Below are 13,600 nucleotides of genomic sequence, written 5' to 3' on the forward strand. Positions count from 1 at the left end.
GTTCTAAAGAATTATAATCTTATTGTCTTAATGTAGAAGATAGTCAAAAATAAAAAGAGTAACTTTCTATTTCTGCGACACACTGTTTCTTAGGGACAATTTATTTTACCCTGTTTTGTGCTCAGAGTATGATATATTTATTCTGTATCCTCAAATTTTCTATGTCAAGAACTGTGTGGAGTCTAAAATTGTATTCTATTTGCAAGATAGCAAGTTAAACTGCCATGGTTTCATGAGGCCAGTAGAATATACAAAACTCCTGGGTCAGAGGCAGGATGCTTCAGTACACACGGTAATGGCAGATTTTCCTAGTTTTACCTAGTACTCTTTTTATTCCGGTCTCATCCTGGAAACCTTATTACATTTAGTTGTCCTGTCTCCTTAGGCTCATTGAAGATGCAACAGTTTAGTTTTTAATTGTTTTTAATCTATCGCTGTTTTACTTTGATATTTAAAAATGACTTTTTGTGTGTATGTTATGTGTTTTTATTTTAAAATGCTAATTTTTTCATATTGATGGAATGGATGGAGTTGACGTCATTGTGTCCTCAATTTGACTTTTTGCCATGTAATTCCAACTCTGATGTGTTGAAATGAGATAAAGATAGTTTTATGTAAGGAGCTAAGAGATCTTCAAAAACTGGAGTTCTCGTTGTAGCTCAGGGGGTTAAGAACCCGACTAGTATCCATGAGCATGTGGGTTGGATCCCTGCCCTTGCTCAGTGGGCTCAGGATCTGGCATCACCTTGAGCTGTGGTGTGGGTCACAGACAGGGCTCAGATCTGGCATTGCTAGGGCTGGGGTGTAGGCCAGCAACTGCAGCTCTGGTTGGACCCCTAGCCTTCGAACTTCCATATGCAGCAGGTGAGGTACTTAAAAAAAGAGAGAGAGAAAAGAGAAAAAAAACAAAAACAAAAAACCTCACTCACACAGCCACAATCAAGAAATTAAATATATTTCTTTAGGGAAGTAGAATTTTATTTTACTTTTTTTTTTTTTTTTTTTTTTTGCCATTTCTTGGGCCGCTCCCACGGCATGTGGAAGTTCCCAGGCTAGGAGGGGTCTAATCAGAGCTGTAGCCACCGGCCTACACCACAGCCACAGCGACGCCAGATCCTTAACCCACTGAGCAAGGCCAGGTATTGAACCTGCAACCTCATTGTTCCTAGTCAGATTCATTAACCACTGAGCCATGATGGGAACTCCGGGGCTGGTTTATAAAAGTGTAATTCATCTTGCTCAGAAATCACTGAATTTTTTTTTTTTTTTTCAGTCCAAAAAGTATCTCAATGCAGTTGTAAGTAGAGACCAGAAAGCCCCCTTCAGGGAAGGAGAAAATAATAATTATCCAGAAAAAGCCTCACCTAATGGAGGAGGTGGAGCTGAGGACCCAAATGTACCAGAATCTGAAGGACATTGAAAGACTGATATTCACATCTGTTGTACAAGTCTTTCCGTCAGGAACCCATGAATATTCCTAATCAGTCAACTGCCCTTTCTCCAAAAGTTTACATAAACATCATCTGGGGCCCAGAATTTAAAAGGTCATCATTATACCATTCTTCTGAGTCAGAATCTGGTGCCTACCTGCTTAAACTCATTTATTTTGTAAAAAATCATTTCTTTACAATCTATTTTTTACTTTCAAATTTTTATTTTTTTATTTTTTTTTCAATTTTTTAAATTATAGCTGATTTACAATGTCCTGTCAATTTCTGCTCTACAGCAAAGGGATCCAGTCATATGTACACACATATTATATATATTATTATATTTATATATACATTCTCAAAAAATATTTTTGATTGTCTATAAATGACTGGTCTCCACAGGTCCTATCTTGAAGAGTCCTAGCACTTCCTGCTTTCTTGCCTCTGTCTAAAACCCTGAATCATATCCTATGTGTATATGCTGTCATTTCTACATCAGGAAACTATGAAATAAACAATCGGCTATTCGTAGCATTGACTAGGGACTGGAGCTGCTAGAATCCCTCTAGGTTTTCGAGCCCTCATTTTTCAGAATCCCCCCAATCCCCTGAGAAAACCAACGAGAGAGAAAAGGTTCTTCCATCCAGGTGTGTCCGCCTTTCCTGACTGGCATTAAACTTGTTTCTCCCCATGCCTCATCTTCTCACCTGGGTACCCTTTTCTTTCTCTCTATATGTCCTCCTCAATTGGGTTATGTCCTACCTGTATCTCTCCGTTTCGTGCTTGGAGTTACCCTCTGCAAGCTCTTTGCTGGCTTTCTAACCCAGCACTAACCTCGAAATCCGGGGCCCGTGAGTATTATCTGAGTGTGTTAATGGCGGTGCTGGTGGCACAAGTCTTAGGGAGGCAGAACAAGAACGACCCAGGTAGCATAAAAGGTCCTCGTTACATAGGGTAGGGAATGGCCCCTCAAAGGCATGCATCATCTAATCCCTGGAAATTGCGTATATGTTATTTATAAGTCAAAGAACTATGGTTGATAAACAACCGGCTTTAAACTAGGCAGATTATATTGGATTATCTGGCTGATTCCACTGCAATCACAATGGCTTTTAGAAGTGGAGAAGGGAATAGGAAAATTCAGAGTCAGAGCTTTGTGATTACAGAGGTCAGAAGTCAGAAAAGTGAGATGTGAAAAAGACTCTGTGTGCATGTCATTTTTTTTTCTGGCCTAAGTGAACGTTTTTGTGTGAAAACAAGAAAAAAGTAAGTACACAATGACATAACTGAAATACCAGTTTTACTACTGAGACTGTATGAATAGTTATTCCATGTGCAATCTTACTGTCTTGCACTCTGGAAGAGACACATGGAGAAAGAAAATGTATCCTTTAAAGGAGCTGTCAATCATTAATGCAGGATGGATGCATACCTTGGAAAAAGAATCTAAGAGACGAAGTAAGGGGAGTTCCTGTTGTGGCTCAGCGGGTTAAGAACCTGACATAGTGTCCGTGAGCATACAGGTTCAATCCCTGGCCTCGCTCAGTGGGTTGAGGATCCGGCATTGCTGCAAGCTGCAGCACAGGTTGAAGATACAGCTCGAATCCTGGGTTGCCATGGCTGTGGTGTAGGCCAGCAGTTGCAGCTCCAACTAGACCCCTGGCTTGGGAACTTCTATGTGCCACAGGTGCAGCCATAAAAAGAAAGAAGAGGAGTAGGAAACGTATGCGAAGCTCCATCTAACTGATATTAGGTTTGATCACACAGTTAAGAGCTGTGATTTTGTAAGGAGGGGAGTAGTCTGCATGGTTCAGCTACACCCAGGAAGGTTTCTTGGAGACATTAGCACTTGTAAGGATCAGAAGCAGTAAGTAGAATTTAGAGACACTGAACTAATATAAGATTACTTTTCTAAAAAGATAGAAATGTAAGCAATTAAGTGTAGGAATGATGGAGAAATACAGGGAGACCTATGTGAATACCTTTTGGGGAATAATGTCTTGATAATTTCCTATTTTCAAGAGAGAAATTTGGCAGCGTAAGAAGGGCTTGCAAGACATCGGAAGAACCTGATTCTTACTCTGGTTCCATTAGTGATTAAGACGACTTGAGTAGGTGAGGAAGTGGAGAAGAAATGGAATAGGCAGATCAAACAGATTTCAAAAAAGGATCATATGAACCAGCAGATGAGCTACAGAGACTGAGGGAGGAATAAAGGTCATGGTCAGCCCTCCAATTATTACGTTCCAGCAGTGGGAGAATGATGTGATTATGAAGCGGGGTCAGGAAGTCAGCAGGTGGAAGAAGGTAATGAGTCCTGGAGAACTGATGAGTTTAGATGAAGATTTTCTTCCAGATATTGAAGAGGTGGGGGTAAGTCAGCAGTAGTAAGTCATCTCACCAGAGTCCTAATGATGCACTGGCACACCAAAAAATGCAGACTTGCTAATTCACACGTCCCAGCATAGGAACCATCCTGTTGTGGTAATAGCCATAGGTGGGGAATAATTGGTTTAATTGCGGTCTCTCGGCAGCTTTTGGTAAATGCTGTAGTGGCTGTGACAAGAGGTCGGTGACAGCTTCCCTAGCGTTTATTAGAGAATGGAAAGGCGAGGATCCTAGGTATGGAAAAGACTTAAAGGGAATTCTGGGGCCGTCAGTCCCAGGAATCAAGTGTGATATTTTGTCCTCAGGGCATGACAGTCCACAGGATGCTCACCTTGAATTTCACCATTTTTAACCCAGACGCCTTCGTTTTGGTGGGGATCCCAGGGCTGGAGAAGCTCCACATCTGGATCGGGATTCCTTTCTTCAGCATCTACCTGGTGGCCCTTGCAGGTAATGGCATCCTTCTCTACCTCATCGCCGTGGACCACAGCCTCCACGAACCCATGTTCTTCTTCCTCGCGATGCTGGCCTCTACAGACCTCGTGTTAAGTACCACGTGTGTCCCCAGCACCCTGGGCATATTGTGGTTGAAATCTCAGGAAATCACCTTTCCTGGCTGCCTCACTCAGTTGTTCTTTCTCCACTTCAGCTCTTTCCTGGAATCAGCCATCTTGGTGGGCATGGCCTTTGACCGCTACGTGGCCATTTGCTCCCCTTTGAGGTACACCAGTGTCTTGACGCCTAGGGCAGTCGTCAAGATCCTGGTGGGCATTGTGGGTCGCAGCTTTGCCGTCATATTTCCTGTTGTTTTCCTGGTGAAGCGTTTGCCCTTCTGCAGGACACGCACCATCCCCCACACATTCTGTGAGCACATAGGGGTGGCCCGCCTCGCCTGCGCCGACATCTCCGTCAATATCTGGTACGGCTTTGCTGTGCCTCTGATGACAGTTATCGCAGACACAGTCCTCATTGGTATTTCCTATGCTCTCATCCTTCATGCCGTTTTCCACCTTCCGTCCCGAGATGCCCGCCAGAGAGCCCTGGGCACCTGCGGTTCTCACGTCACTGTCATCCTCCTTTTCTACATCCCCGCCGTGTTCTCGGCCCTGACTCATCGCTTCGGCCACAATATCTCTCAGTCTTTTCACATCATGTTTGCCAACCTCTACGTAACTATCCCTCCTGCCCTCAATCCCATCATTTACGGTGTCAAAACAAAGCAGATCAAGGACAAGGTCATCCTTCTATTCATCCCTAAAGGGATGCAGTGACCTGCAGATAAGAACATGGAGAAAAAGTGTGGGGACGTCAAGGCATCATATTGATTTAATAGAATTTCTTTGGTAAAGAAAGAGCAGGAAGACTTCAATAATGGATCCAACGCCTATGAATGTCAAGGCCTCGATTCTGTGGGGTAAAATTATAGGTAGAATGAGAGGGAGGGAGGCAAGGATGTTTTAAGCCTCAAGAAAAAGAGAGGCATCAGGTGGAAGTATCCTAATTTTCTAAAATCAAAAGCACCAAAGCACGAAAGTTTTGCTCTTCCTTTGGTCCTTTTATCCTGTTTCAATGGCCTCTTTTTAAAACAAAAGAAAAAAGTAATATTTAATTTATAGGTTTGTTGTAAGGTTGAATTTGTTTAGCACAAAGTGAGCTCATTAATTCAAAAGCCATCTGTATGCTGAAAACCTCTAAGTAAAGTTCTACTTCCATTCCCTTCTGTCCCATGTAACCAACTCGCTATTTGATAACTCCTCTTGGCTCTCCCACCGAGCCTTCAAAAAAGTGAGCTAGAAAAATAACCATTTTTCTCCTCTTCCTTTCCTCGTGATCAGCCCAATCTCCTGAATTCTCTATCTTCTTAAATGGTGTAGAAATCAACCAGTTTCCCATGTCACATCCTTTTCTCCGTATTCATTTTCTTTAAATATTTTAAAAGTCATTTACTATTTGTTATGTCTTCCGAATAGCCTTTGCATTTATACACGTGTTTCACATTAAAACATGTTTATTATCCTCCCTTTATCCTGGACTAATTTTCAGCAGCCTCACTTAGAAATTTGCTACCGTCAATTTTTTTTTTCTCTGCCATTTGTTGTTTATTCAGAAACTAGGGTGATCTTATTAACCTTCAACTAGATCATGGCAATCTTGTAGTTAGTAATCACTTAATAGTTATCAACTTTGCTTGGCACGAAGCCTAATACCCTGACAGATCTTCAAAGCCTTTTTTGACATGATTTGTGCTAACCTGTTAGCTATTTGTTGGTGTCCATTGACCCAGTTCTCTCTTTTGCTCTCAGATGTCTCCTTTTTGCTACAACCACCTCATATATCTTTTTTTTTTTTTTTTAAACAAGCTATGTTCTTTTCCTTCTGGACTTTCACATGTGTTATTCACTCTGGAATCTGAATCTTAGCTTGAACTTGAGTAGGAATGAGAATGAAGAGAAATGATTTCCCAATTCTTTTTATTCTTCTATTTCATGCCTTCTAGGATAGCTATAATTTTTTAAAAATGGAAGGTAATAAGTATTGGCGAGGATGTGGAGAAACTACAGCCTTGATACATTGCCAGCTGGAATATCAAATGATGTAGCATCTAATGGAAAAACGTTACTTCAGAAAGTTAAATGTAAGGTGTTCCTGTTGTGGCTCAGCGGGTTAAGAACCCGACTAGCATCCATGAGGACGCAGGGTCGATCCCTGACCTCACTCAGTGGGTTAATGACCTGGTGTGGCCATGAGCTATGGTGTAGGTCACAGACGCGCCTTCAATCCCACTTTGTTGTGTCTGTGGTGTAGGCCAGCATCTGCAGCTCCAATTCGACCCCTAGCCTGGGAACTTCCATATGCTGCACCTTCAGCCCTTAAAAAGCAAAAAAAAGTTACATATAGAATTACCAAATGACCCAGCAATCATACTCCTAGGTATGTAAGAAAGACAACTGAAAACAGTTACTGAAACCAAAATTTGTCGATGAATGTTTTATGGTAGCATTATTTATAATAGCTGAAAAAGGGAAACCAGCTCATTCAAATGTGTATCAACTGATGAATGGATAAAACAAATGTGTCATGTCTAAACAATGGAATATTTTCCTGCATAAAAGAGTGAGTTTCTGATAATGTAATGCAACATGGATGAACTTTGAAAACATTCTCAGTGAAAGAAGCCAGGCACAAAACACTCATATATTATACATAACATATGTCAAAAGTCCAGAATAGGCAAGACTGTGGAGACAGACGCTCAATTGGTAGTTACCAGGGGACTGGGGAAAGGGGAAATAGAGAGTGACTGCTTAGTGGATGCGGGATTCCTTTCGGGTGATGAAAACAGACACTGGTGATCGTAACATGACCGTGTAAACGTACGAAGCGCCGCTGACTCGTGCATGTAAAATGGCTAAAGCAGCGAATTTTATGCTTTGTGAATCTCACCTTAATAAAAAAGTTAAATAACATGCTCAGTGTACAAATACCGTAGATGAGCGTATAGCTAAGAAGTGGGTCTGACTCCCAGTGTCGCTTTTACTCCCTCCCTGTCTTCCCTCCCAGGGAGGCAGGGTTTCTCTAAATGAAGCATCCTCACTCTTTCACATCTTCTCTGCTAAACCAAAACCACATCGTCAAGGTCATTCTGATCCCAGTGCATCAGATCTAATAAAGAGCTACAGTTAGTCGTGTGCTCGAAACCGTTCATAACGGCCTGTGAAAGCCAAGCGCTAAATGTTCAGGAATTTTGCCAGAAGGTCAGCATCGTTTGGGCAGCTAGAAATCAGCCTTAGTGGGGGTATCTATACCTTGTGAAGCATCACATCTACAACCCCAAACCCCAAAAGGCAGTTGTATGTCCACCTGCACACCGCTGGCTACACGCCTCCTGAAGCCCAAATTACTGGCCTGAGTGTGGCTCCGGCCGTGACTTGAGAGTTTATGCGGTGCCCTGGAACCTTAGCCACACTGCTGGGCCCTTTTCTGCTGAGCTCTGATTTTTATGTCAGGTTGGCCTTTTTTTTCCCCCAATGACCCTTCATATCCCTAAGTTTAGTGGTGTTGTTGGGAGGGAGAGTGGCACATTATTTGACCGTGCTTTGGGTGGGTCTTTTAGGAAAGTGGCGTTGCATGGCTGCAGGGAATAGAGTGGGAAGGAGACAGAGTGAGAGCACGGGCGGCAGACACCCGAGACGTCCAGGGACGAGTGTAATGGAAGCAGAACCCTGTTTACAATGGACGTTTGTACTTAGCGTGCGTTGGATTTTAAATATTTATGTTGTCAGTTTCATCCTGCATGCACAAGCCACGTGTTCTGGATCAGGCATAGATTATCACTGTTCACGTAAAAGGCAAATGACAGCAGTTCCCAGTGTGGCTCAGCACGTCAAGACCCTGACTTGTATCCACGAGGGTGTGAGTTTGACCCCTGGCCTCACTCAGTGGATTAAGGGTCCCGTGTTGCTGCAAGCTGAAGCATAGGTTGCAGATGTGGCTCAGATCCTGCATTGCTGTGGCTGTGGTGTAGGCCGGCAGCTGCAGCTCTGATTCAGCCCCTGGCTGGGGAATTTCCATGTGCCACAGGTGTGGCCCTGAAAAGAAAACAAAAAAAATTTTAATTCAAATAATAATTGCGAATTTCCCCACACTGGATTTGTACTCCTGGGGCTATACATTTGGCCTTGAAGTTCAGGCCAAATGGCATATACATAACAAAGTATGTATAAAGACAAAAAATTTTTTCTGATTATAAAATAGAGACTATTCTTCCTCCCTCTACAACCCCTCCTTCTGAGACAGTCTCCTTGGAGATCAAAGGGCAATACATTTCTCCAGAGAAAAGATAAGACTGTTGCCTCCAGCTCCACTTCATGCTTCTGGAATTAGGTATATCTCTCTGGAGCTCTCTCACTCTCTGTAGGTACCTCATTAACTGTAGTTTAGAGACAGGAGGGACGAGGCAGGGCTCAACCATTAAAGGGATGACACAGCCTTTGAGGATGTGACCAAGCAGGCCCAAGGTGGTGGAAGATTCAACTTCTGGCGGACCCTGAGCCTCATGATATGCTCATTGTAGTACATTAGCTGAGTGACATGTCCTCGGGTGCCATGACAGTGCCGAGGCAGACCATACCAGGGCAAAAAGTGGGGTTGGCTCACTTCTTGGAAATCTCCACCCCTTCTCCAAAGTAGCTGGAATAATCCTCCCTCTGCTAGCCTATGAAATTACCCAGCCTATGAAAACTAACCACCCCATGTGTTGGGGTCACCCTCACCTCCTAAGATGGCCCACACTCTGTCTCTGGAGGGTATATCTCTCAATAAATCTACTTCTTACCTATCGCTTTGCCTCTGCCTGCATTCCTTGTGCACTGAGACATAAAGAACGTGACACCAGGTGCATGATTCCAATTAAAAGACAGTGGGTTTAAGTTCCAGCCCATGGGTTCAAGTCCCACCTGAGTTGTGCGGTTTCAGCCTTACATTAATTTTGCAAGACTTCCTCTTAACGCAGAATCCCAAGATTTTGGTAACATTTATTCAGAAAGCCCAACTTAGGAGAAACACAAAAAATATCTTCTCTCTACACCTCATAGTATGCCAGGGATCTGAGCAGACAGCTGAGAAGAAGGAAGCTGCATGATATGGATAAGGCAAAAATTTCCTTGAAAGTTCCCTCAGGGCTTCTGAAGGATGGCAAGGGCAAGCCTGGCCACGCTGCCTGGGGTATGGGGCAGGCAGGTGGAGCATCCAGTAGTGTCTCTCATTACCCTCCATCCAATATAGGTGATGTGCATCTGACAGGGAAAAGCTGTGGGGTGGCCCTGCACTGTAGATGAGATATCTCTGGTGGGAAAAGAAAGGAGAACGGGGAGTGAAGGAGAGGGTTTTTCTTGCAGACAAGACGATGGGGGCTTTGCCTTGCCTTATTTTTAACTTTTGACCAAGGAGGGTGAAAACCCGTGCCAGGGAACATCATGACATTATCAGCAGTGATAAAACACAGTTATGCAGAATTACACAATTCCTAATGTGCTTTCGTTTCCACCTTCTCCTTGGATCCACATACCACAATTGCTGTGAATTAGATGGGAAGGAGCCTGAAAAAAGAGGGTTGCCTAACCAGAAATTAGGAGGACACCTAGCCCCCAAGGGGTGTCCTCTTGGATCCAAGACATTTTATATCTCCAAACACTTTAATTAGCTTGTCCTTATTTCCCCCTCTAAATCATGTACTGACAGCACTACCGGCCATTTCACTTGCAGGGAGCATGCTATTTCATGTCATCAGCTATTTGCATTCCTATTATGAGATCGTTAAATCTTTGTGAAGAAGGTGGGGTGGAAGAGTGAGTCTCCCACTTTGCCCTATTCACATATAAGTTGGGTGTTCGTGCTTTCTAGTCGGTATTCATCATAACTGTTGGGGAAGACACGTGGGGTCTAAAATTGAAATAGTAGATGAAAGAACTAGTCTATAAATTTTATTTTTGTTTGGTGGCAATAGAGATGTTACGTTATTAAATATTGAGGAATCCAACAGACATGTAAATAGCAGTGTCAATGTCTTTGAATAACAGATTTTCAAGAACCTGTTTACCTTTGAAATGAGGGACTCATACAATTTGGATCATCCTTATTTAACAGGGGGAAAAAAGACTAATTTCATAGCAAGCAGAGCCAGTTCTAAGCGACAACTTCTCTGTCCTCTGTTCTAACACGGTCCTTTCTCCTCACCTATGAGAAACCACATTCATTCTCAGCAACACTTCCCTTGTGAGGAAAACGCAAGGGTCACTTGTTCACGGGTCTGCTTGGTCTTCACTCCACAGATAACTGGATTCATCACTGGGGGGACAAGAACATAGACTGGCCAGCAGGATGTGGACATGCTTGGGGATTTTCCGGCCGAGGCGCTGAGCAGTGACAGTGAAGATCCCTGGCAGGTAGAACATGAGGACGACACAGACACGGGAACCACAGGTGCTGAGTGCTTTCGTCCGGGCATCTCGAGATGGCAGCCTGAAGACTGCTCGGATAATAAGCCCATAAGCAATGACTATCATCACCAAATCTAGCGTAACACTCAGTAATGGCACGGAGATTCCATACCAAATATTGATGGTGATATCGGCACAAGCCAGCTTTGCCAGCCCCGTGTGTTCACAGAATGTATGGGCAATGATGTTTGTCCGACAGAAGGCAGCCGCTTCACAAGGAAGACGATAGGGAAAACAGTTGCAAAACTCCTGAGCACAACAACACCCCCAATTTTGCCAATGGTGTCCTGGCTAAGAATGGTGGTATATCTCAAAGGATAGCAGATGGCCACATAGCGGTCAAAAGCCATGGCCAAGAGAATGCCTGACTCTACTACAAAGGCAAAATGCATGAAGAAGAGCTGGGTCACACAGCCACCAAAGGAGATGTCCGTGTCATCAAACCAGAAGATGCTCAGGGCTTTGGGGACTGTGGCTGTGGATAGAATCAGATCCCAAAATGCCAGCATGGAGAGGAAGAGGTACACACGCTCCACTGCCACCACACAGATCAGGACAGCATTTGCTGGCACGGCCACCAGGTACATCAGGCAGAAAGGGATGGGATCCATGTGTGTAGCTCCTTCAGGCCAGGTAGACCAATGAGGATAAACGTGTCATAAGTGACAGTGGAATCGTTGGGAGCTGCCACGCCTGGATTACGGTAGGGAACTTTCATCACTCATCTGGAAGGAGAAAGAAAGTTGGAGAGCCAGCCTGTCACAACCAACTGGCATACCTTCAATGACCTCAACAGGCTCATTAATGGTTAATGAGCATGTATTCAATAACCCTCAATGGGTTTAGACATCCACCATGCAAAATTCCAGTTAGCAAATTCCCACGTACTCAGAGTGTCAATTATGGACCTACATGTGTGTGGTATTCTGCCTTGAAGAGAACAATTCCAAAGATTCAAAGCAGGATCAAATAATTTTTAAAAGATGCTGCTGAGGGAAATCCTGAGACTGGTACTATTTTCTTATGTAGTTGACATAAATGTGAAATAATGGTCATGTAAAATTTTAAACTTTGTTTTGATTGTATTCTCTAAATATTTGAAGACAGGAAGGACAATTTTGAATCTTAAAATTTAATAAGTGAATAGAAACAAAGTTATTTAAAAAAATGAATTAGGGGAGTTCCCGTCGTGGCGCAGTGGTTAACGAATCCGACTAGGAACCATGAGGTTGCGGGTTCGGTCCCTGCCCTTGCTCAGTGGGTTAATGATCTGGCGTTGCCGTGAGCTGTGGTGTAGGTTGCAGACACGGCTCGGATCCCGCGTTGCTGTGGCTCTGGCGTAGGCCGGTGGCTACAGCTCCGATTCAACCCCTAGCCTGGGAACCTCCATATGCCGCAGGAGCGGCCCAAGAAATAGCAACAACAACAACAACAAAAAACAGACAAAAAAAAAAGACAAAAAAAAAAAAAGAATTAAACAATACTTCTGTAATCTCACACATATGTTTTCCTGATCAGCTATTGGTCTATTTATTACAGAAGCATACGCTGACCACCTGCAATGTGTACAGACATACACCGTGTGTGTAAAAGGGAAAAAGGAGTTCGAAGCCCATAAAACAGAGATTCTGCAATAGGGTTATCATCTATGTGAACCACAGTGTCCGCAGAGCTGTTATTTGTTTGTTTCATACACTATTATCTATTGACTCCAGGTATCTTTTGTTTTGAAGTTTCAATAGTGAAAGGTTTTATCAAATTCTGAAGAGTTATCAATATAGTTAGGGGTGTTGTTCCTTGAAAACGGATGGAGCTGCAAGTCTAGCACATGAGAAGAAATTTTCCTTAACTTCAGGATGAGACAACTGAACTTGACCCAGATGAGTCAGAAAGATTATGTTTCTAGACGACAGATGTTGAAAACTAACTTATGGTTACCAAAGGGGAAAGGCAGGAGGAGGGATGGATTGGGAGTTTGGGACTGGCACACGCACACCATCATATATGGAATGGATGGTCCTGCTGGATGGCACAGGAAATTCTACTCAATATTGTGTGACTACCTACGTGGGAAAAGAAACTGAGAAAGAATGTGTATGTATAAGGGCACACCTGAATCCCTGTTGTACAGCAGAAACTAACATGACATTGTAAATCAACTGAACTTCAATAAAATTAAAAAAAAAGAAAACAATTACGTTTCAACCCCCCCCCCCTTTTAATGGCAGCCACATCTACGGCATATGGAGGCTCCCAGGCCAAGGGTCTAATCAGAGCTGCAGCTACCAGGCTACGCCACAGCCACGGTAACACTGGGTCCGAGTTGCATCTGCAAAATATGCCGCGTAGTGTGACAACGCTGGATCCTTAACCCACTGAAAAGGCCGGGGATGGAACCTGCATCCACATAGAGACAGCATAGGGTCCTTAAGCTGCTGAGTCACAATGGGCACTCCCCAAAGTTTTCTTTATCAATACATCCAACTCCATTCATTTAAATAAACATGATCAGAAATAAGGAACCTGAGCAAATTAAAAATATAATCATAGATGTAACTTCTTATTTAAATTTCTTTTAAGAATAGATTTGGTAATTTCTTTCCTTATTGGTTATCAATTCCTTAAAGCTTTATTTTGTGTTTGTGTAAGGATGAAATTTGAATAAAATTAATAAGCAAGGAAATTCCGTCTTTCAGAGACTTCCCTCAAAACCCTCTTAGGGACTTTTGCGAAAGCCTTCACCTCAAGCTTAAAGGATTTCATCACCGAAAAAATAACATATAA

At 43.2% G+C, this 13,600-nt stretch overlaps 1 protein-coding gene and 1 pseudogene across 1 annotated transcript; one reads left to right on the plus strand and one right to left on the minus strand.

Annotated features, from left to right (window-relative positions):
- Positions 4,127-5,089, plus strand: LOC100525239 (olfactory receptor 52H1-like). The gene has a single exon (XM_003129493.2). It carries the CDS (start codon positions 4,127-4,129, stop codon positions 5,087-5,089), a length of 963 nt encoding a protein of 320 aa, XP_003129541.2.
- LOC100739167 lies at positions 10,576-11,534 on the minus strand (annotated as a pseudogene).

This window comes from Sus scrofa, chromosome 9, assembly GCF_000003025.6.
Source record: "Sus scrofa isolate TJ Tabasco breed Duroc chromosome 9, Sscrofa11.1, whole genome shotgun sequence".
Taxonomy (NCBI): Eukaryota; Metazoa; Chordata; class Mammalia; order Artiodactyla; family Suidae; genus Sus; species Sus scrofa.

What these genes read in the sequence shown, in the direction of transcription:
- LOC100525239 (XM_003129493.2), top strand. Translation starts at nt 4,127, where the DNA reads ATGACAGTCCACAGGATGCTCACCTTGAATTTCACCATTTTTAACCCA.